The 27,363-nt window shown below is 36.1% G+C and overlaps 1 protein-coding gene across 2 annotated transcripts in view; it reads right to left on the bottom strand.

Moving 5' to 3' along the window:
* The window catches only part of mideasb (mitotic deacetylase associated SANT domain protein b), a 61,294-nt gene that overhangs the window by 14,790 nt on the left and 19,141 nt on the right, over positions 1–27,363 (bottom strand). For both annotated transcript variants that reach the window (XM_087290830.1, XM_087290829.1), the window contains exons 4-9: positions 26,401–26,761; positions 25,335–25,401; positions 19,625–19,767; positions 16,606–16,709; positions 7,141–7,216; positions 6,596–6,684 (exon numbers count right to left, since the gene is read on the bottom strand). In XM_087290830.1, coding sequence (XP_087146956.1) covers positions 6,596–6,684; positions 7,141–7,216; positions 16,606–16,709; positions 19,625–19,767; positions 25,335–25,401; positions 26,401–26,761 — 840 coding nt within the window. The remainder of the gene's footprint in view (positions 1–6,595; positions 6,685–7,140; positions 7,217–16,605; positions 16,710–19,624; positions 19,768–25,334; positions 25,402–26,400; positions 26,762–27,363) is intronic.

Below are 27,363 nucleotides of genomic sequence, written 5' to 3'. Positions count from 1 at the left end.
CTGTGTGAGCTGTCACGCTGTGAAAGTAAGATGTTTCTTTTCCGGACAGAGCCGGGTGACATAATCCGCAGCCCATTGGTTCTTTTCTTTATTGACAATGGGCTGACCCAATCACAATCTTCCATGTTGGGCTCTGTGTAACGTAAGTGTGTATTTGTCAAAATAGCCGAGTCACGCCTGTTTCTCACGCGCGGGTCCGCCCCGCGGGAGCAGGCTTTTGCGTCTGCACTCTCCAGCGGGGCACAGATCAATACAGGTATATTACTGTCTATTCTATCTAGTTACCTATCTGTCCTTATACATATACTTTTTTAAACTTTTATTCTGCACCACGCCGCTGCAACTTCCTCCTATAATGCTGTTTCCTTAACCTGCAAGTCTTTATTTTACAATTGATAAAGTATGTCCGCTGCCATTCATGTATTTAAGATGCACTCGGTCAGAAGACAAGCGCATGAGATATCATGACATTGTGTTTTTGATCATCAGCATGATGTAGGCTTATAGTGACAATAATAATTACACAATATGGTTAATATAATGATATTTATACATGACCAAACTAGTGTGCAACTTTAGCAACTTTTTTTACATTTAGTTTTGTAGTTCGGGCAGAAACAAATATTTGTTTCATTTTTTAATTGTTTAAGTTTATTTGACAATTTGATTGACAATGTAAAAGCTGTTAGCTACGTTTGATGTTTTATTGTTGAGTTAAACATGTTTTTTAAGGGTCTCTGACACATTGCTTTTATTATTTATCTTTATTTTATTAATCAACATTAACTGTGTGCGTCAGCAGGCAGTTTTTGTTATGCTCATTATTTTCTAGGCCCCCTCAAAACACAGACACTCACATTTCCAGTGTGGATTGTAATTTTATTTTAATAATAAATAAAAAAAATGTAGTTTTTTAATTTGTCAACCCTCATTATTTTCTATTTATGGCTTTTGTGCTTTTATAGAATGGGAGTTGGTAAACCTATCCAAGGGCATGCACAGATTTTCAATACTTTATTATCATTATTATTATAATTTTCCATATCTGCAATGCCTGTATTTTGGCATTTTTTGCAGTCCACTTAGAATCCAATATGAAAATCAATGTTTTCTTTATTGGCATTGATTGTTTTGAAATTCAAGACGTTAACATGCCTGTGTTTTTATTTCTGTAATAAATAAGGCTGTCAAGCCAGGATCTGATGGTTTATTGTGGGTATGTTGTTTACATGAAGAAATCTGTATTACAAGTAAACAAAAAAATTCTTATAATGAATTATATTTTGAATTTAAATAGTATTTGTCTTGCATTTACATTAATTTTACACTCGAATAGCCAAAATTACAAGTTTCAGTCTTTTAAATGCGATTAATAGCGATTAATTTTTTTTTTGAAGTGCGATTAATTAGTTAATTTTTTTAATCGATTGACAGCACTAATATATATATATATATATATATATATATATATATATATATATATATATATATAATAAATATATATATATATATATATATATATATATATATATATATATAAATATATATACTAATAAATATATATATATATATATATATATATATATATTTATTATATATATATATATATATATATATATATATATATATATATATATATATATATATATATATATATTTATTATATATATATATATATATATATATATATATATATATATATATATATATATATATATGTATATATGTATACATTATTATTATGTAAATACAAACATTTATTTTGGATGCGATAATTAAAATTATTAGTTTGACAGCATTAATTAAATTATCCAGTATCATTGGGAAATTAAATCTATATTTAAATAAATAAATAATTTTGAGACATTTTGGGGAAAACAATGTTTTTCTATTATATTTATACAAAAAATATTGTATTATATTAACAACACATAACGGCAGTTGCACTGGCATGTCTATATTTATCTATTTGGCATCTACATAAACAAATTGTGGTGGCGATGGCTAGAGAGTTACTATGCAGTTGTTAATGTGTTCTGATTGCTTCAGAGCAGGTGATCTTAATCTGTTAAGACTGCAAGAATCACCAAATATGACCATACTTGTATAAGAGACCAGCATAGTCACAGCAATATGTAATTATATTACATTACATAGCATTCTATTATTATGATATATAATAAATATTTTACTATTATATTTAATATTTTACAATCTAGATTTTGAATTCTGTTATAATCCAATTCTTGTTAAAGAATTTTATTCCGCCCATTAAAAAAAGTGTGCTTTCTCTTTAATTGAGAATGAGCATTACAGCAATAAAATGTTGACTTGGCAATACACCATATCTCTGCAGCGCTTCTCACTTGCTGCTCCTGCACCCAATGTGTATGCAGTCAGTTGTTTATAAGCACGCTGAAAAAAAGATGTGCTGCTCACACTTGCGGTGTGAAACCTGTGTTACTAGGATGTTCTGGTTGGATGACAGGGTGTGTGAGTGTGTCGCTCTGGGGCTGCTCAGATGTTCAGAAGCTGTTTGCTAATGTGTTGCATTGATTTTCTGGGTAGATGTTAGAAGGTTGTTGTTACATTGCTTTTAGCATTTCAGTCTGTTGTTAGATGGTTGCGTGAAAGTTCTCTATGCTCACTAGAGTGTTTATAGGAAGTTTTAGGCGGATGTTGCCAAAAGCAGAAGCACAACAAGGTGTTGAGTGTGTGTGTTTTGGTAAACAAGTTACACAATGTTCAGTTTATGCTGGCTAATAACATTTTGGGACACAAAAGGCTGTTATAATTCATTCTTATGAGGTCGGTTGTTTGAATGTTGTTAAAAAGCTGGTTTGTTTCAAGACTTATATCACATCTATCCTAGCTTCTGTGTCAGTGATCATGTTTTAATTATTGTCCTTATTTTTACCCGTTCTTATTTTTTCCTCGTTTCATTAATGGTTAAATATATGCACTCGTATGTATGTCTAAGCGTATGTATGTATGTATGTCTTTAATGCATGCCATTAAAAGAATGGCGTTGTGCAATAAAATCAACATGTAGTGCATTCAGAATGGAGCCAGACATGTATTTAATCCCAGAAGTTGTCAATTATTAGTAGATTTAGATGGATCCAATACAATATGGCTTTCAAATGCCAAAAACATAGAAAAACATTGTATCTGGGAAAGTGAATGATGAAGACTCTGGGAAACATTTATTTTCTCGATTATTTCAAAACCAGTTCCAGTAAACCCTCAAATATGTGCTTTGGGTTTATTTCCTGTAAGTTTAGTCATTATCAGGTTATCAAACTAAAATCATTACCATGTTTTTGTTTTTCTTAAAATGCATAGCTCTCTATTGGAGCAATGTGGAAATTCATCCATTGACCACTGGTTGAAAGATTTGGCACATAACAGTGGACTGGAATTAATAACATACGGTATAAAAAGCAAACTAAATGATAGAGCTGCACGATACTGGCTAGAAAGAGAATCGTGATTTTTTTTTTTTTTTGCTTAAAATAAAAATCACGATTGTCTCACGATTCTGTAGATGTAAAACAAAGGCTAATATGAGATTATTGTTTATTCTCAAACATATGGTAAAACAACAATTTTAATATTATGTATAGGTCTACTGGTTTCTATAAATAATTCTCTTCTACTTATAATAATTCTGATGTTGATTTATGTTTGAGATATAGGCCTATGCTTGCAATCTGTCATTGAGAACATTATTAGACCATTTAATTCACTGGTAAAATCAAAATTATATTGACCTTATTCTAAAACGCGGAAGTGCGCCTGTTTTCGCGATTGTCTTAGAACTTCCGATTCAGTCGCCTATGGGAGAAATGACAAGGAATAATAAACAGCACAAAATGGCCAAACTACTTGCTCAACAAACAAATGTTTGCATGACTACACAGATCAAGTAGCATAATATAATAAGAAAATATTAAATTGCAACATTAAGCAGCGCAATGAGCAGTTGTTAACGTCAAAAAATGAATGGAAGTGAATGTGACCGGAAGTCGCGAGACAAAAAGATTCAAATGGCAGCGCCCGCTCGACAGCTGAGAATAAGGTGAATAGGCTAGAGTAGTTATACTGACACTGTAAACATTTATTTTCATGCACAACAGTGTGTTCGCTATGAAAGAAAAAAACATCAAATGCTTGTCGCAATCATAACTCTAAAATGCGATTTGATCATTTAAATGATGTGCACGCTTTCGGTTTCATTTTCACTGCTAAGTGCTGTTCTTACTTGGCGCGTGGCTCTCAAACGATCACTCTGTGCCACAAACTGAAAATTATTTACGACTTTATTACCTGTTACTCACAGCATAAGCAGATTCTGTTCCCTAAAGTAGACGCGCGTGTGTCTATCATTAAGTAGGGCGTGCGCCCGCACAGTCAGCAGCTCTCGTCACGTGTGATTTCCGGGCCGCGAATGACATTTTTGGGTGAATTATACCTTATGAATACAGTATGTGACTCTTTTAACATCATTTGGAGGTGTTCATGTCGCTGAGCAACATGCGTGTGACAATGAAAAGACTCGCGCAGCTGCCTTTTCTTCTCTCCTGAACTTGAACATATGATTGGCAGAATCGTAGAAATGCTGGATTAAGATGGTCTAGGGGGTCGAATCAAGATCGCAATCTTTTTTCGATTAATTGTGCAGCTCTACTAAATGACCATTTAAAAATTACCATAAAATTTGGGGATTTGTTTATACAGATTCTGGAATGAAAACAAACATCAACACAAGCAACAAATACCTCTCAGTCTACTAAAGGATTGATATGTGTATATTTGTATTTTGTATGCGGAAATACAGTGTATTGTTTTATCTGTCTTAGCCCATCTATGACATCTTTACCTGTATAACTGGATTTGGATGCTTTGGGGAGGGGGAGGGGTATTTTTTATTACAAATATAATATAGTATAATATATAAGCTCAATGTGCCTTTTTTACACTACAATAAAAAACAAAATCTACATGCGCTGCATAAGAGCAAAATAAGGTAGGTTGTATGTGTTGGTTGCAGATTTTATTTAGTTATTTACAGATTAAGTACACATATTTACTGGTATAATTGTCACTGCTACTATCCTTACAGCTCTTACTTACCAGCCAAAGTCAAAACGGCCTAAACCAGTAATCTTAAACTCAATTCCTGGAGAGCCACAGCTCTTCATAGTTTGACTCCAACCACCTACAACTCACACCTGCTCAACAGTCTTTAGTGGCCTGTTTCCCCTGAGTGATACGTTACGTTATGGGTCACCTTTATCAGGCTTGCGTTTCCACTGCCAAAAGAGTACCAATAGTGGGTGCTGCATACGAAAAAGCTTCAGTCAATGTCATTCTCACTCGAGGAAATGTCAAAGTAAAGATGTGGGGCCGTTTACATATCATCCGAAGAAGCACTTCTCACTTAACAAATGCTTTATACACATAATTACTTGTGTATAAATGCAATCAATGATAACCTACTGTAACGTATGCAATTATATAAAACAAATTTTAAAATGTGACACATGAACATACAGACCCTTACAGTCTCCGTTATGTTACTAATTACAGAAGAACTACACACAGCATACATTTAGTCCTTATTTGGGTTCAAAAACAACACGCAACATAGCCCACAGTCAGTGCAAACCTCTCATCTGGGTCTAATCTTCACCAGCACATGTAACCTCTGTTAGAGAGTAATTCTGTCATTCCGAGTTGATAATAGTCTAAAAGGCGATAATAATAGTTACACTTGGCAGTTCGTTTGTTTTTTCATGTGTCACTCTTGCGTTTGTCCGTTTCTGAAAGGATCAGATGTCAGAAACACTTAAATAATCGTTATTATCATCAGCCCAAGAACGTTTTTTTAACTATAGATGGGCGGCAAGCTCTCTCTCTCTCGAAAGTAAAACCACTCACGGTTTAGACGGGCGTGTAAACAACTATGGGACACAGGGTAGATCCTGCTCTTCTTCATAGCTTTGTGGCTGTTGGTCAAGACTACGACAAGGTTTGTTTGAGCTCGGGTCAATCATGGCACACTATTATATTTATATATTATTACAATGTAGTGTCTCGACTGTTTTTTAAAATGGCGCATCCTTTTTTTTCATTTTCCTGGCTTGTGCAAAAGCTAGTGATGTATCCCCATAAACCAAAAACATTCAGTTGTGCGTCTTGCTCTGCCTTTTGGTACCCTTTTGCCATGCTAGGTACCCCTTAGAACGGGTGCCTAAAAAGTGGTTGGTACGATTCACTTTTTGGTACCTTTTGACTTTTTACTAAATTGTACTGTACCACTGAAATTAGGCCATAGTAGTCTTGAACACCTTGATTATTTGGATCAGCTGTGTTTGATTAGGATTGGAGCAAAACTGTGCAGAGCTGTAGCCCTCCAGTAATCAAGTTGAGACCTATGACCTAAACCTCTCTAATAAATGAGCTTAAATATGGTTTTGCATGTCATCTTCAACAGAGAAACACTTTTAAGCACACCTCTGAGGGCCAAAAAATGTAATTTGTGTGGGAGACTGAAACATTTTGCAAACGGTTTATTCGAACCTGTACATACCAGTTTCTGGACCATGAAGAAGTCCTTCTTGTAAGTAGCGATGCCTTTGTTAAAGAGCCGTCGCTCTTCTGGCGTCCAGCTGTCAGAGCCTGCGCGGGACAGACAAGCAGACCACGGTATCAGAATCTGCTTGTTGAGTCCCCCATCCCACCCCCCTCACTAACACAAATACATCCCCACACAAAGGACAGAGAGAGGGCAAACAGCCAGCACACACATGTCCAGACAAACAATGATGCCGCTGTCTTCTCCTAGGATTTAACAACATGCCACAGACACACACGCACACATACTCCCCCTCCTTTCCTCTAACCCACTCGCGTACTTTACCCAGCAACCCACTCGGTCACCCGAAACCCTCCCTTCCACTCTTCAGCTGCTTTTGTTTATAGCTGAAACAGGGAACGTGGTCTGGAATGCCAGTGCAGGGGGTGACGGGGTACCGGGGGCCGCATGCCGGACAGATTAACTCACATCACCTTAGGGAAAAAAAAAAATCAGGGGGAAGGAAAGGGAAAGTATGCTAGACGTTGAGAGGGACTTACCAGAGTAGTGGTAGTCAGCCAGAGGGTGCGATTTGGAAAAGATGTTTTTTTTTAATAGCAGATGTGTGAGGGTTCCCTGTGAAGAAAAAAAAAAGGAAAGGAAAAAGAATTAAGTATGGCTGAGGAAACCAAACTGGCTATAGTGTGATGCTGGTGTGATGTGTCTTGGCGGAAGATGCGCAGGTCAGGGTATGTTAAGTTGATATAAAGAGAATAATGAGGCCAGGAGAGATGCAATTCTGTGAGAGCATGGTGGTTATGTACCCTTCGTAACATGTGTGAAAAGGCCTTTTGCTGAAGGCGTTTAACCCAACTGTGCAAGTTGCTGGATAATCGCTCTTGTTCTCTCCGCCTCGTTCCACCATGCAGTTTCTCAGGGTGCCATAAATCAAGGACACCCATCTTTTTCTGGGTCAGCGAGCGCCGATGTGAGATTTTTATATTCCATTTATAACTCTTTTGCCACTTTGATGTGAACAGTAAGGGAAATGACATGGACAGACCAAAACTCAATGCGTTAAAGAATATGTGGACACTGTGAAATGTATTTAGGTAATTGTACTGGATGAAGTCAAATGACAAGAAAAGTATTTGAACCTTTAGCAAAACATCCTTAGAGAAATTGATTCTGTGATTTACAAATAGTTATCGCTATTCACTCTCGACCTGATTATAAGCTTAGTCAGGGCCGGAGCAAGCTGAACTGCCGCTCTAGGCAGAGGACGATCATGCCGCCCTCAACCCCAATGTGGAAACGAAAGTGAACGGTTATGAAAATGAAGTGGTGTCGCGGACCTCTATTCTGCCGCCCTATGCGCGGATATAACTGAGGACGCGCGGGTACTAAGGGAGGGAGGTGTTGCGGACGCCACCCTCTCTATTTTGCCGCCCTTTGCGTGGATATAACTGAGGACGCGCGGGTGTCGCGGACCTCTATTCTGCCGCCCTATGCGCGGATATAACTGAGGACACCCGGGTGCTGATGGAGGTGTCGGTGACGCCGACCTCTCTATTCTGTCGCATATGCGCGAATATATCTGAGGATGCGGGTGGTGAGAGAGGTGTCGCGGACATAACAGAGGACGCGGGTGGTAAGGGAGGTGTCGTGAACGCCGCCCTCTCTATATTGCTGCCCTAGGCGGCCGCCTAGGTCGCTTCTATGGACGTGCCGGCCCTGAGCTTAGTGTTGAACAGCAGATGGTGCTTTATGCTTTACAGACATTGAATTCCTTAATTTTAAGAATTTTGCTTGTTAAGAAAGCAAAAATACAACAGTGTTCATAGTGAGCTGTGTCTTCCAAGTCATTAAATAAAAAGTAATTTAAATGATCAAATGCAAAAGTGCTCTTCCTTGTGAGTATTTGAGTGCTAGGTTAAAAACAATCCTAGCCGTCAGCTGTTAAAAACTAGCCTAGAGCACCATCTGCTGTTAAAAATGGCCTAGTGTCAGCTGCTGTTAAAAACTAGCCTACTAAGCCATCTACTGTTAAAACAATCTCAGAGCAGTCTACTTTGAATAACTAGCTTAGAGCGCCATCTACTGTTGAAAACTAGCCTAGAGCGCTGTCTGCTGTTAAACACTAGCTTAGTGTTGTTTGCTGATAAAAACTAGCCTATTCTAGATCGCTGTCTGCTTTTAAGACCTAGAGCACCGCATGCGGTTAAAGTAGCCTAGAGCGCCATCTGCTATTAAAAACTAGCCTAGAGCACCGCCTGCTGTTAAAAAGTAGCCTAGAGCGCCATCTGCTGTTAAAAACTAGCCTAGAGTGGCTGTCTACTTTTAAAAACTAGTCTAGATTGCTGTCTGCAGTAAAAAAAAATTGGCTAGAAAGTCGTCTGCTGTTAAAAAAAATAAAACACTAGCCTAGAGCACCGCCTGCTGTTGAAAACTAGCCTCGAGCACTGTTAAAAACTAGTCTAGAGTGTCGTCTGCTTCTAAAAACTAGCCTACAGTGTTGTTAAAAACTAGCTTAAAGCACCATTTACGATTAAAAACTAGTCTAGCGTGCTGTCTGCTGTTAAAAACTAACCTAGAGCACCATCTACTGTAAAAAACTAGCCTAGAGTGCTGTATGCTGTTAAATACCAAACTAGATTGTTGTCTGCTGTTTAAAACTAGCCTAAAACGCAATTTAAAAACTAGCTTAGAGCACTAGATAAAAACTAGTCTAGAGTGTTGTCTGCTGGTAAAATTTGCACATTTACACATATGCGTTTGAAGACCCTACACATTTAATCCAACCATCAAAATGATTATATTTGGAAGAGAATAACAGTTTGACTTGTTAAGGTATGACAAAATTACTGTGCAAAAAAACATACAAACTACAGCTTAAGTATTATGGATTTATATTAGTAGGCAAAATGAACAAATGCCAAAAAGAAACTACTCAAACAGGAAATAAACTAAACAGTCACTGAAAGATGATCTGTTATTAATTTGTCATTGGATACAGCTGAAGCCCATTCCTTAATAATTTTATTAATCAATAAATTCCTGGTATAATCTCAAATTAACACACCAAAATATGGACCACGCACAAAAAATATGTACATTCTCTAAACATAATTAAGCAATATGCTTAGAAATATTAATCAACATAACATGTTTGAATAAAATCGTAAAATATCAATTCCTTAGTATGCCCGTTTGGCCATTTCTATGCAACTTTTATTAATTTTGTCTGATAATTAACATGACAGGTATTTTGGGGGCTTGAAAACTCAAACTTTCAAAAACAGCCTTGCAAGTTTTTACAAGAGACACAATTATTGTCTTGGTTCAAAATACACAGATGAGAATTTGTGAAAGTAAGGACGTCATGCTTTCAGTCTATAATAATGTGCAAGTCCTTGACAAAACCAAAACAACAATGGCAGATGACAGAACCCTTGTGTGTGCAGGTGTATGGTTTGATTCACTTAGTAGTAGCAGCATTAACACCTTCTGGCCAATACAAACGATGCTGTTCTCTAAATGCTAAATATTTTTAAAACACAAAAGGAAAAAAATCCTGTTTTTAAACTGCATTGTGTAAATATACTCTAACAGTTGATGTGATAAAAACTGACCAAAAAATTCCAGAGAAATGTTACCTTAAAGTACAGAAACTAAACTGCAGGACTGAGTCCTTAAGCTCGGGTCCACATTGAATCAAAATCTGTTTTTGGTCAAATGCCTAAAATAAAGTTTAAAGTTTATCACAACCTCAAAACAGTTTCATGCTTTATTCAGACATTTAATACACCAGTAAAACTCCACAACTCCTAAAAAAAAATTATAATATTGAGCTAAATGAAGCAACAGAGCCTGAAAATGAATAAAGTCTGCTTTTACAGACTCTCTGTGTTTACTTACACACAACATCAAATCTTTTCATTTTCAGTTTTTTTCATGCTGATGTTCATCAGCATCTTAAATCCTAAATCAACTTTTTAAAATGTTGATTTCTTTAGCTTTTTTATCATGTAGCTTTATAATGCAATACATTAGGGCTGCACAATATATCGATTCAACATTGATATCGCCAGACAGGGATTGGCTAATCGGGTGGACCGGGTAAATTCCCAGTGAGCCGGTCTGTTTTTTGCCCGCGAAGGCCGTTGTCCCTAGCTTCTTGCACTCTCAGCAGTCCCAACTTCTTATTCATTTATTTATTTGACCATAGCCTTACTCTTTTTATTAAATATTTTGCAGCAGCTCCGCTCTTTTTATTTATTTGCTCACAGCCCCTTGAGCAAAATGCAGCCTGCAGGTTAATGATGCTGTAACTATCATTCGACCCCAAACAGTGGCACCATAGCAGATACTCATATTTATATAAAACATTTGAAGTTCTAAAACAGCTTTTTCCTTGACAAAGACATGATAGTGTCATTAGGAACTGAATTGGAAGTGATGTTATTTTAATATGGTCAGTCGTGAACTGAGGTGGGCCGGTCTAAGGCTTAAAACTCCAGGGCTGAAAAGGAGTCCCACTCGCAATGTCATTCTTCGCAATAGTCACATCCCGAGCTAAAGTAATGTTGAGTCTGGATTATAACTTATCATTTGCATGTGGTTGTGATGCTTGTGATTGTATAATGACTTTAAAAGCATTAAGTCATAATAAGTAATTAAACACTGTTAGACTCGGGAAACGCTAAAACACTTCATCTTAATTCTTTTTTTTTATTAATCTTTTTCTTGATTGCATTTATAGATATTTATGCATGAAAATACTCACAACACATGCAAATACAGAAAATGCACTGCAAATAGCACAGACCACATCAAAAATGTGTCGGAGGATCCCAAAAAGTTCATTGACTGTTTTTTAGATTTTACTTCCACTGCAGAATCATACAAATCAATTTCAAATCAATCAACATTAGAAAATATTTCCAAATAGAGATATTCAAGTCATCTGGTGAAATTGTATTCATATCGCAATATATAAATCGCAAAACAATTAATATTGCAACATAATATTTTTTTCAATATTGTGCAGCCCTACTATACATTGTATTAAAAATGGAATGGCACTTTTCCAAGTGGTTTCTGATGCAGCGTCTATGAGCGAAACAGTACATTTGATGTGGTTCTCTCTTCTAACTAACATTTTCAGTCTCAATGTTTTTCTTTTTTTTTTTTCTTTTTGAAAGTAGTCAAAATACCATTATGGAGATTAGCTTTATTTGATCAAACTGAAATGCAAAAAAATGTATCAGTTGAACTCTATCATTCACTGTTCTCCAAGTTCACCCAACTTTGACGTATTCCACCGCTGAGAAACCAGGAAACTGTAAAAATGGACCATAAGCCAAAAGAACCATAGTGATGCTAACTTTTACTTTGGCCCACAAGAAAATGCACCCCTATCTAGAAAGTGAAATTGGTTAATAAAAGACCTAGAACCAATGAGAATGTATACATGGACACTAATAATCCAATAAAATTTTAATACGATAAAGACAACACTCTTATTAGCATGGGACGATAACCATTTTAAGGTTCTGCTATACTGATCCTACAGTATTTGTAAAAAAAAAAAAAATAATAAATAAAAAATCATGTTTTTTTTAGGACAACAGTATCTTCAGTAGAAAAGATATCCAAAAATGCCATTTTAAGTCAGTGATTCATTTGAAATAATCAGCCTGACATGTTTACTGCTCCAAAATATTTTAAATGTTTCTTATAATTATTATATTGTGTTCAAAGGGCGGAAAAGTTTAAGTTATTTACTCAGACATTTAAAAATAACTTATTTTACAGCAGTAATCACAATACTGTTTATCCATGATATTGGTGTCCAAGGTTATCATACCGTCAGAAACTTATACTGGCCCATACCTAGTTGCCACGATACTGGAATTTAGTACCAACCGATACTGAAGTTTTAACAACGTCCATTTACCCCTAACATTTGAACGCTGTTGAGCGCGTTCTTAAACACTGCTCACTCAACAGAAATTACTGTGATTGGCCATAAGAGTCATCAATTCACCAAACTCACCACTGTTTACACTCAAATGTAAGCGGGAAAAGGATGTTTTTAAATTTTAGTATCGACTGGTCCCGAATTCCAGTATCATGCAACCCTGACTCTGATTGAGAGTCTACCATGGAAACTGAATTTTTGATTAATTTAATCCTACTGAAGTCATAATTGAACTAAACAGAAATCAAATAAACACACGTGGTGTATGCCAATTTTAGTCGCATTATTGAAGTGCAGCACAGACATGTAGAAACCTTAATCAAATGATTACCATCGTGTAGGATTTGTGCAGAATTTTGCGACAGGATAGTCTATGCACAAAAGCTTTTTGATGCTATTCTCTGCACCTACTGAGTTAGTGAAGGATAACAGACACCTGCATCGCAAAATGCAGAGTTTTTTTTTTTTACCCATACGGCGTGTGGTATTAAATTCCATTAAAACAGCATTCTTCTAGCAATTCATACTCTCATCCAATATCTCGTTTGTCACGGGGGCATGCATGAAATGTTCCTGAATTAAAGTGAAAGTGCCAAGCTGCAGTTAAAGTTGACAAATTACAAATGAAATACCAGAAATTAAATGAAAGGAAATGTGGATTGACGTTAATTGAATTATGTGCTATAACATGTAAAACAGGATTATTCAAGAAGCAACTAATGTAAACCACTTAATCATATTATTGTCTTATTCAGATTAAGGCAAATAATTCAATAACTGACGTCCATGTAAACTTAGTCAGTGTTACAACTATTAACACTTAAACATGACAGATCTCATCGAATAACAACAATCAAATGCTATTAGTCAAACGAATCTATTATTCAGAAAAATCTTCTATCTTTGTCAAGGCCATGTTAGCAATAAGCACTGCACAAATCGCTCATTTGCATAAAACAAAGCAACACACAGCAGAAGTCGAGCAACTAGTCTAGCAACCAAAGATGAAACATGATAAAAAACTATCCATCTCTCTTATCACTGGCAAACAATAAACACCACAAGCCTCACAGAGACTCGAGCTGCCTTTCATATTCTGCAGAGTTGGTGCGCATCTGACGCCAACCACAAAGCATCAAACAGCATTTCGGTTTTCCAGTCTAACAAATGCATGATGGGGAAACCCAATGCATGCCATTCAGTTTCCTTTAGTGTGTTGTTCTGGGCATGAGCCAGTGTTTGACAGGCGTTGTGACAGCTCAGCAGTAAACGGCTGGCTGTTTGTGTTGTTGTAGCTGCTGGCTCAGCTGAGCGAACGCTGAAAAGCATCATATCAAAACACATGATGCGCCATTTGTGCTTACGGAGGTCATCAATTAGCGGATTACAGAGACACCGCTTTCACCTGGACTGCCAATCATTTATCATAAAAGAAAAAGGACTGCCGGCTGATTCAAAAGAGCTTTGAGTGCTTAACATGAGGTTTCATCAACTGCATTAACAAACTTAACAAATCCTTTATACAGCATATGTTTGGCACAAAGTGTTAATGGAAAATTACAATATATTGTAAAATTCATTGCAAAACAGACCAATTCTATAAAGTATGTGAACCATTTGGAAATTATTTGGACAATATCTTGATTTGTGGATTTCTGGTAGGAGAACCTCCGTACTTCTGCTTGAATGTCAAAAATTAGAAAGGTTTCTTTTGATTTTTTTTTTTTATTTAGTTTCAAATATATATTCGAAGCTACATATTAATCTTTGTCTGCTGTGATTCATAATTTGTGAAAAAATTTTAACAAAACAAAAACAAAGTACACTACCTGACAAAGACCTCAAGATTACGCTTATTTCACTGAACTTAAACAATCATGCCTTGATTTAATTATTTACTTAGGACAGTATGGTCTGACTTTGCTAAGACAAAAGTCTTGACACTTAACAGAAATAATGTACAGTATAGAAAATAAAGTCATGGTGTAGTGGAAAAATAATGAATATTGTGTATGACTTCCATGAGCTTGCACGACTGCATCCATACATCTCTGCAATGACTCAAATAACTTAATAAAGTCATCTGGAATGGCAAAAAAAGCGTTCTTGCAGGACTCCCAGAGGTTATCAAGATTCTTTGGATTCATCTTCAATGCCCCTCCATCTTACCCCAGACAAGCTCAATAATGTTCATGTCTGGTGACTGGGCTGGCCAATCCTGGAGCACCTTGACCTTCTTGGCTTTCATGAACTTTAATGTGGAGGTTAAATTATGAGGAGTGCTATCCTGCTGAAGAATTTGCCCTCTCCTGTTTTTTGTAATGTAATGGGCAGCACATATGCCTTAATACCTCAGGCTGTTGATGATGTCATCCACTCTGAAGATCTCTCGCTCAACCCCCTACTGAATGTAACCCCAAACCATGAATTTCCTTCAACCAAACTTGACTGATTTCTATTATAATCTTGGGTTTAAGCAGGTTCCAATAGGTCTTCTGCAGTATTTGTGATAATTGGGATGCAGTACAACAGATGATTCATCAGAAAAATCTACCTTCTGCCACTTTTCTAAATGATCAACTAGAAGTCAAGTTATTATTTGTTGCGACAAGACTTTTGTCAGGTAGAAATCTGTATTAAACGTCCTTTTAAAAGTATCAACATTTGTTCAACTGATTAAATATTTTATATTTTTATTTATAGTTTCATTTTCCTTCGGCTTAGTCACTTTATTCATCAGAGATCGCCACAGTGGAATGAACTGCCAACTTTTTCAGCATTTAAATTACACAGCGGATGCACTTCCAGCTGCAACCCAGTACAGAAAAACACCCATACACTCCCACATTCACACACATACACTACAGCCAATTTAGCTTACCCAATTCACCTATAGTGCATGTCTTTAGACAGTGGGAGAAATCGAAGCACCCAGACGAAACCAACGCCACCAAGGGGAGAACATACAAACGCCACACAAAAATGCCAACTGGTCCAGCCAAGTCTCGAACCAGTGACCTTCTTGCTGTGAGGCGACAGTGCAAACCACTGACCAACCTTGTCGCCCTATTTTATATTTACATTAGTTAATTTTGTAAAAGTTTTCATTTAGCATAACTATTTTTTTTAAATATAACATACCATGTAGATTGGACTCAAGAAAATAAATTATTTTAGTAATCTAAAAACCTGTGCAAAATAATTTAATAACAACATTTATTTCACTTACTTCATTAAGACTTTAACAAATATAAAATAAGTGTAGAAAACCTTTTAAAAAGTTAAACATGAAAAAAATCTTTACAAATAAAGCTTAGATTACTATTATTATTATTAAATAAAGTATTTATGTGGTTGATTTCCTTTTTTCAAGTGTTTAGTAAATTAAACGATGGAGGATGATGCAAAACATGCAGACTTCAGACTTCTTTTTAAAGTTTTTATTATTGACTTTCATAAATGCTGGAACTAGTATCAGTATATAAACTGAACCTTGATAAACAATTTAATTTCCTGAGATGCATTTTTAATACTATTACACTGATTCAATAAATGAAACGGGATTATTATTTTTATTTTGTCATCATTTTAAGAAACACTGACTAATTTGTTAAAAAGGAATTGAGAATCTGGTCTAAACCTCAACAAACTTTAAATGAATAGTTCCATCATGTGCATCTTTGCCTAAAGTAAAATGCTACTGAGTGAGTGCAAACAATGTCATTTAAAGCACTTAATCTTCCATTACGAGTCACACAAACACTTTGTCTTTTCAGGTTTTGCAAGTCACAATTCCAAAAAAAATCAATTTTTATTGAGCCAAATATGCGCACACTCCCTAAACCGATATTTCCAGTCACAGACGTCACCTAAACAACTCAAAAGCAAACTGTCCTTTCACATATCTTCCACTCATTTGACAAACCCTTCATCCACTGCCCTGAATATAACCAGCTGTTTAGGGACTTTAGGAACAGGTTTGGTACACAATGCAGCAGGAAGTGCACTTAGACTAAGCCAATATGCATCATATGACACTCACCATGATGTCACCCTTGCACTCATACAGGCAGTGCATGGCCAGCTCCTGATTGGTCCCTCCTCCGAATAACGCACTTGAACAGGCCAGGTGCATGAGGTCATTCACTGCAATGAAAACACTGAATCAGTCTACAGCACAGGTGTCAGACTCAAATTAGGTTACGGGGGAATTAGTAAAAATGTACCAATGTGGGGACCAAATTTGTTAGACGTTTATTTGCTCACAATTACACTGGTACTAATACTGTCCAGATTCGATCACGTGATCAGAAATTAGGCCAGATCACGCGATTTTAGACTCGATATGAATTGGATGTTACCTCCCAATCAGTACTCGAATACATTTTTGAACACATCTATAGTTATGCGGTGGCACAGAGTTAGACCTCTTTCGTGACTTCACACAGAAACAGCAATGTGTGCGGCATGACATCACTTTGTTGCAGAGAGGCTATTGGTTAAACGCTGGCAAAGTAGAACATGGAAGCAGCTTGAAGCGGAAAACATGAGTCTGTCTGTGCTTTGGAGGTGTTATAAAGTTGATGATGACAACATTGCCATAGCAAACTGTGAGATGTAAACTTGGGATTGCCTGCCAGGTTAAGTTGAGATGCTATTTGTTTTTATATTTGATTTTTTTTATATAAATATTTACTGTTGCACGAAAGTCTGAAAGTGAAGAATTGATGTTCTTATTACTTGATGGTTCAAGCTACTTTACAGAAGTGCTCTGTTTGTTAACAGAGTTGTTGAATGTTAAATTAAGGTGGATTAAATACAAAATAAGGAACATCCTGGATCTGTTTCTGCGCTCTTCTTTATTGTTTTTTTTTATGTATTATAGAAGTAACGGATCAGGTTTTATTATCGGTAGATACTTAAATGAAAAAAAAAAAAAGTTCTCTATTCTTTATCTAATGCAGTCTATTCAAATAGAAAACACTAGGTATACAGTTTGCGGTAATACTGAAAAATGTGACACTATTTGTCAACCCTTCCTCTTACATTTTAAAAATGAAGAAAAAAATAATAACTGAATAATAATAAAACAACTATAGCTGACCTATTCTCGTTGCCCCACAAAAATGGCAAATTGTAAAGGAAAACGTGCTCTGTGTGTATGAATTTCTTACTCTGGGAGAAAAAAAAAACATTTTTAATGAGAAATATGCATTTAAAATGCAAGTCTGCTAAAACCAATTTCTTTTTCTGTTAATCTACTGTATAAAAAACGCTTTCATTTGTGATTAATGCTTTTTTTCACACAAATATATAAACAAAAACCCATACCATGCATTTTTGATGCCAAATCCTAATTTATAGGCATTTTAACAGACTTCATCACACAGTAAATGCTTGCTTACAAAAAAAGCAACAATTTTAATAACATTATAATAACAGAAAATATCATTTTACACACTCCTGGCACCTCTACTTTTTTTCCATCCCAAGATGTCCGTTCATTTTAGGACGAAATACTTTAGTAAATAAACTTAATTTATTTTTTTAAATATTTTTTTATTTATTATTTCACAATATTTTTCGAATCACCGTCCGGCAAGATTAAAACGCCTGTATGTGCGACACCCATCTCATATTAAAGAACGTATTAAAAATGGCAAAATGGTATGAATGGTAAAAACAAAGGTCCCTTACTTAATATATTTACTAATATGAACAAATGATTAGTAATGCATTTATTATAGCATTTATTCATGTTAACATTATTGAACATTGGTAATGCTACTTAAAGGTGCAGTAGGTAATTGTCTTCAGAAACATTTTTTGTTAAACTGGTTGAAAGTTTCTTCACAGTCCAATAGTACTGATTAATGTAAATGATCGAAATATATTTATATATATATATATATGTTTATATTCTGAGTAAGGGATAGAACTAAAAAATGTTAATTAAAGATTGTTGGGCCGACATCTCCCATAATTCTGATAAGTAGCCCAAACTGCCTGTCAGCAAACGTAGATTTGGGCTTCTGTGCATCTCTGTTCACTCATGATCGCCATTAGCACATGCACGCCTGCATGCCCGCTGCACGTTCACGTGCATATGAGACAATAACAGTAAAATCAAATGCCGAATTGAAACTTTTTAAAATCCTAAATCAATATTGAAGTTACTTTTGCATGCTGGAGGAAGGATGACACCATGCCTGAAGTATTTCTGTTAGACAGGTATTGTTCTGTGTTAAACCTCTTTCAGTCCCCCAAAGCTGATGTAGATTGTGTTGTGTTATAAATGGGTGATATGCATATGCATGGAGGTGTTGTTCAGCCACTGAAATCAAAGTAACTTCCAGATTGATGTGAGTTTTTTTACTTTCATAAGGTAATTTTACAGCATTGATAGTGTAGATTTTTATTTAGTTTAACAACAAAACATCAGTAAATAGCGCTATTCTGCCTAGCCTGCTTTACTGAGCTGAAGTTGCTTTTATATTCACACTGGGTCATTTTTGAACAATGACAGCCTCCCTATACTGTTTACCATGCAACTCTGAATATTGGTTCTGAAAAAGCATGTAAGTGTGGCTTAGTAATAAATGCAATTCCTGCACACCACCAGCCAACCACTGACTACATTTCTAACTGGCGAATGACATGAACTTTTGGTGGGTCGTCTGCTGTCATGTCGCAGTGCAGGCATTCACGATTTCAGGAGGCATGGCTTTGAAACACAGTCCCTCCTCTGCCGTCCAAAGATAATATGCTAACCCGTTACTATGTTCACCTACTGCACCTTTAATGTAAAAGAATGTTAGTTCATATCAACTCACACTGCATTAGCTAATGTTAACAAGCACAACTTTGTACTTTAATAATGATTAACTATGATTAATAAATATTTTACAAAATTATTGATACTTTGTTAATGTTAGTAAATACATTAACTAATGGGCCATTATACTAAAGTGTAACCAGCAAAACATTTTCCAGCACATTCTTTTCATTCAGTGGCATGAATTAAATGTGAGAATTAGCATGGTATTGTGTAAGTAGTAAACCTTTTTGCTGTTGCTGAGCACTGGCCTCTAGGTCTTGCAGTGGCGCCCACACCAGTTCAGCCTTGTGTAGGTCGTGCAGCGCTGCCGATCGCTCTCTCAGCTCGGGGACCTCCGCTTGATACCGCACTCCAATGTTTATCCGACTGAAAAAGAGAGAGCGAGTATAAACAGGCTGCTGCAGCAATCTAGATGCTTTATATTTTTTAAAACAGTGGGCTTTAAATGCATGAGACCACTGATGTTTTTTTTAATATACTGAACAATTAGCATGATGGCTGATGATTGTTAGTAAAAACAAAGAAAGATAATTCATCTCCAAATGTCTTTGTAGGCAGAGCTTGAAAGCTAAACAGAAGGCATGACTTGGTGCTGCCACTGAAAAATGCCTTTTTAATGAAAAATTCCACAAAAAAAAACTAAAAAAAAAAATTGCATTCCAACAGGTAGTTTGGGCTGTTTCTAAATGTATCTGGGTCACTAGCGACAAACTGAATCAAAGCCTTTCAAAGGCGGTCTGAGGGTTTGTTTACACCTGGTATTAGGTTGTATATAGGGTGTAATGTTATAGTTAATACACTGCAAAATAAAACAGGGTACATACAGAATGGCTTAAGTTGAATTTAATACCTTTTACTACCTTTTTTAATACCTTCAAAAAAAAATTTATACTGTAGTGGCCTAAATAAAACATCTTGTCAAATGGAATAACATATTGCAGATAACATTTACATTTAAGTAGGGCAAAGGGATTAATCAAGATGTCCCAATGGGCCTTTTTTATTTATAGTTTTTAATCAATGTCATACATGTCATCAATGTCAATAGCCGCTCTTCTAAGAACAGTTCGGTACGGTCATAGTTGTTTCTCCACTGAGCCTGGAACAGTGCTGGGCGATTACAAACCGTCTGTAATCATTGTGTTGAACTGTGCCGGCAGATTCTGTGTCAGGACTCAAAGTGAATTTTGTTACTTGGTAGAACCGGTGCTTCTGACTTTAAATATTTAAAAGCACCCAAAAAAAAATTTAGGAGCGCCCACCAAAAATGAATGAGCACCACTGCAAATTGTATATTAAGCGATTTATTGTACTTGAAAACAACATCAATTAGGACTAACAAAAACCAGAAACAACTATCTAACTAATGCTGTGATGATGATAATTTTGTGCAATGCCAAAATCAATATTTAATAATTCTAAAATATGAATAATGATGACAATAACACTAACAATAAATTACATTACCGTCTATTTATCTTTGTGAATTTTATAATGGGACCTTGATCTCTGCTTTGTCTACTTTTGATGTTGAAAATTCAACTCTACAAAGTGACTATTATTGACATTTTAGTAGTTTGAAATAATATAATGCATGAGAAATAATATGTAGAGAAATAAGTCTGTAAAATAACAAAAAATGTACTGGCAGCTTCTTACAGCTTGTTGCAGAATAAAATACAATATATTCCTTTAAAATATTAAAAATATTCATAAAAGTCATTTTTTAGGGATGCACTGTAACCATTTTTTTGGAACCGATCCAATCCCGATACCAAAATGCTGAGTATCGACTGATACAGATCTGATCCTTATACTGTGCTGTTTTTTTTTTTTTGTTTGTTTGTTTTTTTTTAAGCATAATGTAGTTTCTATAGTTACATAAACTCAAATAATATATCATCTTTGGTAAAAATAACAGACCTATAGGCCTACTGTATATGACAGACGGCTAAGTAAAAACATGACACTTGCTGTAAACTAGGCTACGTTATTTGAGCATTCTTTATGACACTGAACTGTTTTGGTCCAACTTACTTAGTTTTCTTTTTAATATTACAAGTTTTCTTTGAAATCTGAAATAGGCTACCACTATTGACACTAATCAAAACACAAACTGGGTTGCTAAATAAAATATTAATATAAATAAAATGACAGTGAAATATTCACAGTTTCAGAGCAGTCTATATTAGGCTGAATAATATTCTGTTAATGACAATCCATATTGTGCGCGTCAGTTTCCCTTTTATTAATATAATCACCTACTTTGACCACAATGAGCCAGGCTGTTTACAAACTATTCACAGCACTGAAACTATTCCCCTCAGAAGAATAAACTTGGTCAGAAGGTTGAAAGAACAGAACGCATCTGCGCAGTCAGGGCGTAAATGAAGCGCTTGATGCATTACTAAGTCACAGCGCGGAGCCCTCCGGTATCTGCGGACACTTTCAAAACGTAACAGCACAAATGGAAGAAATCAGTGCGTTGAGGATCGGTCCAATGTATTATTGAGCCTTTTCTCGTTTAAAATTTCAGGTGGGCCTACTTTGTATGTGAAGAGCAGGTATTAATCCTCTCTACTCCAGTGCTGCGAATGCGATCTGCTGATCTAACAGACACAGCGCAACATGATTTAGAAACTAAATGCATTTCTCTGCTAATTATTTAAACTAACAGAAACAAATTTTCGAGTTGTCATGAACTCGACACGCAGTTTGAATTGTGAATGAATGGAGAATGATTGACAGGCGCAGGAAGCGCTGAAGTGAACATGACTTTAAACACTTGAATATTCATTTGTACTTCACATTAAACTATAAAATGGCTTCAGAACATTCAAGATATAGTAGGTCTACAAGACAACTTTCTAGTGCCTTATAATAGGCTTAATGGCTTCTGTTGGCTTATAAATTACTCAGAATATAGCGCACAGGCAAGATGAGATTTGGATCAGTACCAGCTGGCCGATACCCAATCCAGCAAAAAAATAATAATAATAATGCGGTACAGAACTAATATACAATCAAGTATCGGGATCAGTGCATGCCTAATTTTTAAGGTCAAAGTATGTCAAAAGAAAGATCAAGGTCTTATAATGTGTATCAAAAGATTTAAAAAAAAAAAATTTAAAATTAAAACATAAAATCAGAAAATACAGAAAACAGTTAATTTATGAATATTTTTATAGTATATTTGTGAAAACAAATTAAATAAAAATGAATTTATATTTTAATAACAGATTAATGCAAGTAAAACATATATATATATATATATTGTTTTATTTTTTAATGTCCTTTATTGCCAATGAGTCCCTAGCAAAGCATTTCAACAGGTTTAAACCTTGTCTAGATTTAAAAAGAGAGAGTTTAAAAAATACTTTAGACCAGGTGTGCACAAACTTTTTCTTATGATCAACCAAAAACCAAACTTGACTAAGGGCTGTGGGTCAAAGGTACATTAGAATTTTATGATTAATCTGCTAATTAATTTCCTAATATTTAAAAATAAATAGAAAACATTGCTTTAAAATATATTAATGAATGCAGTATATTTAAAAATATATATTTAATGAATTTATTACAGCAAAAACAGAGACAATCCCATTAATACAATGGAGTTCAATGCTGAATACACTAAGCTGAACCTGCTTTTGCCTCGATTGGCTCGCCGATGTCTTGTGCATTGCCTGATATCCGTCGAGTGACAGTATATAGATTTTTTTTTAAATGTGATGAATTTAAATAACTGAATAAATTAGCAATAAAAGAGGATACATTATATTCGAAATAACGATATTTGTCAAAGATATTCGCTCCAACCACCAGTCCATCATTCTCCCACTCTTCTTAAATTGAATGGTGGGCCAAATCAAAGGTTAGAATGGGCCAACTCTGGTTGTGTCAGTTTTAGGCAATCTAAAGTAATTATTTTGGGCGACTTTACGAATTAAACCATTACATCTATGCAAAAGAGATAACATGAAATGACCATTCATGCAGCATTTTAGTGATTGAAAAAAATTATATAGACAGCAGCTTTACCAAAACACTAATATAAATACTGTGTGTTTACGGGAGAACTCACATTATGCTATCAAAATCGTGCGCAGGTGCATTTCCTGGTTCATTTGAGAAGCGTGAGTGCTCTGAATCGGGCTCAGGCGCGGTTCAGTTGGCCGGCCCTGGCCCGTTTAGAAGAGGTGTGCCAGAGAGCAGTTCACTTGGGTGGTATGCTTGTAGTGCAAGTGCAAAGCGCGCATAAGCCCGAAACTGAAGATGTGACGCCACTTTTAGGATAAAATCATATCGATTTATTAATTATTCTTACTTTTCAATGAACGCAAACTGTCGTAGTTTATTAAAGACGCAAACCCCTCACTGCATGTCAGCTGCACCTTCAGCGAACCGCCTAATACGTGCAGCATAATGACTTTAATGATAATTTATGAGTCAAAAGTGGAAAATATTTGACTGTGTGTCACTGCATCCCAAACGACTAAAAATAATACAAAACAATATTAACTAAAGCAATCTCCGCTGTGCTGAATGAGAGCGCTGCACTCTCTTCCTGTTAAACTGAACAGGGCATCATGCATCATCAATGAGGTCCAATAGGTGCTCAGGTTCGATAGGTAAAAATGCGATATGAGTGCAGACCGATGGTGGTGGGGGGGGGGGGGGGTAATCGCTCTTCGGCATGGTTCAGGCAACTTTACCTAATGTAAGAACACCCTAAAATTTCGTACTGCTAGAGCAAAGAACAGCCTTTCACATTTTTTTCCACTTTCTAATGAAATCCAGGTTTTCGAAGGCAAAAGTTTTCTTTTATTGTGATAAAACAGCCAATAGAATCATGTTTACACCACAAAAGCAAAAATCACAGCTATTGACTACACTCGGTTTACTCTCTGCACCTTTATGTCGTGTCTTCCACTTGTGACTAGATTGATGAAAATGCATCTCAATAACAGGTGTAAACAGGGCCAAAGTAGTCTCAGACTGCTGTATGAATTTATTTATTGCTCATCTCATTGTCAGCTCTTTTTTTGTTGTTGTTGTTGTTGAGAACTCAAGCATTGAGAGTAGACTCTGTCCATGGGTATTTGCATAAAATTAACACTCCATGTTTTTCAAGCCAAATGTTCCAGTATCTGACTGCCAAGGTCTGGGGATAAGGCAACACAGATTGTGTTTTATTATTTTGTTCCAGGATGTGCTTTCATGGTGTACTGGCCAACTCCAAAACTGCAGCCATTCACAGAGATTCACAGCGTGTGTGTGTGTGCAGAAAAGAGGGAAAAAGAAGAATTTCAACCGAACACTGTTCTGACCATTAGATAAACCAGCTGGTACCAGCCAGAGATGACATCCCATAATTCCCTCTGCTCTACCACCATCCCCCCACCTATTCTGTCCTTAAAAAGAGCTGAAATTTCCCATGCACCATCCAAGAAACCTATTGAGATGTCCTTTGCCTTTAACACACTCACTAACTTACACATGAAATACCATTTCATCAGTGCTAGCATACCAAAATGAGTATGAATTTAGCATCTGCAGAGTGTGGTTTACCATTTACAATAAAGTAAGGCCAACATAACACTACATGCATTAGCAGAGTGTAAGAGAAGAGTACGCATGAATGCAACAGCAGGCTTGTGTTGTGCTTTCACACACAGAAAACATTTATGCTGGGTAAAGTTGCAGCTCTGTATAGAAAACAGTCTGAGAGACTACATTTACTGTCAGCCATTCCAGTCACTTACATTCAGTCAACTTAATGAATTGGATCTACTATGAATGTAGTAGAATTATAAAAGTGAAGGTTAATCACGTAAAAAAAGTTATCATTTGGCAAGAAGCGTAAACTAATTAAAGCAACTTGTGAAGCGTAATGTGCGTGGGGGTGTTATTTGAAGAGCTTGTGTACTTACGGCTCAATGCTGACAGGTGTAGCTTCACTTATAGCTGAGAGAACTGGAGGGGTAATATCGCTGCTGTCTGAATGAATACAAACAAAAGGACTGTACTTAGACTCAAAGTAAACAGTGTTTCTTATTACAGTATATATATGTCCTCCCATACAAGATATGCAGCATGATTATGACTAATTACATATAACCTGGCTTGCTGGAAAATATAAACCATCTTAGGTGTACCAAGTCTACTGAGAAGCCTATTTATACAGGATTTTAAAGCTGTGACAGAGTTCGTTTTAAGCGCACAATTTTTGGGGTACCTTATTTTATAGACAACATTTTTGAAAATCTATATATTTAAATTTGGATTAAAAGAAAATTATAGCCAATATTTTTGTACCCATTATTATACTCAATATTTGTTATAATGGATCTTTGGGGAAGTCTTAGACAATAATCTTTAGCTTAGCAACATAAGCTACCATGAAAATTAGGTACAAAATTGACATTTTTCTCATATCTGGCCTTTCCTTAAAAAGGGGAAGTTGTTATAATTATGTATACCTCTATATCTGTAAACAGAAACTACAATAAATATAATATTGCTACTTTTTTGCCACAATATTGGGAAAATAATTTTTAAAATCTGTTATATAACACAATCACACTGCATCACTAGAATTATGATACATAACTAGTGTTATAAATGTTACATCATATCAAATCATATCACATGTACCATACAAAAATCTAGTATTCTAGTAATCTAGGTTTTGAATGCAAGTAAATAAATAGCTGTATTCACAGTCTGTGACCCTCTATTAGGATATTCAAACCATTTTCTTGGAAATCTCTATTTGTCTGACATAAATGAGTGACTATTTAGAAAGCTCTTCAGTTTCTTGTAAGTTTGTATTACAGTTAAGACTATATAGCTGGCTATATGATCTGCATCTAGACTGCCTGTTTATTTAGGTTGCATTTCATCACAAATTTCAGTTCAATTAGTTGTAAATGCTGATTACTCTAATCAAAGTGATATTTAATGAGCTTTATTAGAGATAAAGTCAAGGGAACTCACTTGAGCGCAGGAGGCTGCGGGTGGCTGATTTGGGAGTGGCAGGCGGGGGCAGCACCTGATTATTAGCAGCAGCAGCTGCAGCAGCCGCAGCCGACAAGAACGTGGAGAAGTAAAGACCCGAACCCTCTCGAACCGGGCTGAGGATGGGTGGAGGAGTGTAAGGCGGCATGTTGAGGGGGTTGTCCACCAATCGGACAGGAGATCGTAGGTGACTCTGGAAGGGTGTGATGCTGGAGTAGGCCGGTGGGGCGATGAAAGTGCCAAGTTTGGGTGGGGGGATAAAGAGCGGTTCTGGACGAGGACGTCGTTTGGCTTTGGCTGATTTGCTGTCAGCTTCACTCCCGCTCTCTGCTCCGCCATTCTGCAGAAGAAATTAGATGTTAGAAAACTGCATAGATCGCAAGCTAAAGATATGGACATTTTGGCTGATACCAATAAGTGATAACTCTTTATATTTGAAGGCTAGACCTGTGGTGAAAAATCATTTGCAAATTTGATTCTGCATCGATTCTGACAATGTCAAATGTGGTCTAAGCAAAAAACAGTGATAGTGTTTATCAGTGCCTTGCAGCAGCTAGCTTAACTACATTTGTCAGTAGTGTGGCAGAAGCGTCGCTACTTTATAAATCAAATAGCTTTTCGGTAGTGAAGCTAGTCAATTTGCGCAGTAGCGTCCACACAAGCTAAAACTCCTGATCATGGATCGATAAGTGACGACACTGACATTCACAGAGCTGTGAGGATGGTGTCTAGCCAATGAAAATAAATCCAGATGCTGGCGAGAATGACAATTTCTTTTTTTTTTTTCTCGGTGGTCGACAAAAAAATTATCCTGGTTGGTAACATCGCTAACATTAGAAATTTGCTTGATGGAACGATGACTGAGGGAGAGAAGCTATTTATTAAGCAGGATTCCTCCTGACCATACCTGGAGAAGTACATGTTAAGACGCAGAAACGTTAA

The sequence above is a fragment of the Danio rerio genome, chromosome 17 (assembly GCF_052040795.2).
Source record: "Danio rerio strain M-AB ecotype USA chromosome 17, GRCz13ab, whole genome shotgun sequence".
Lineage (NCBI taxonomy): Eukaryota > Metazoa > Chordata > Actinopteri > Cypriniformes > Danionidae > Danio > Danio rerio.
This window is presented reverse-complemented; position numbering and strand designations above follow the sequence as displayed.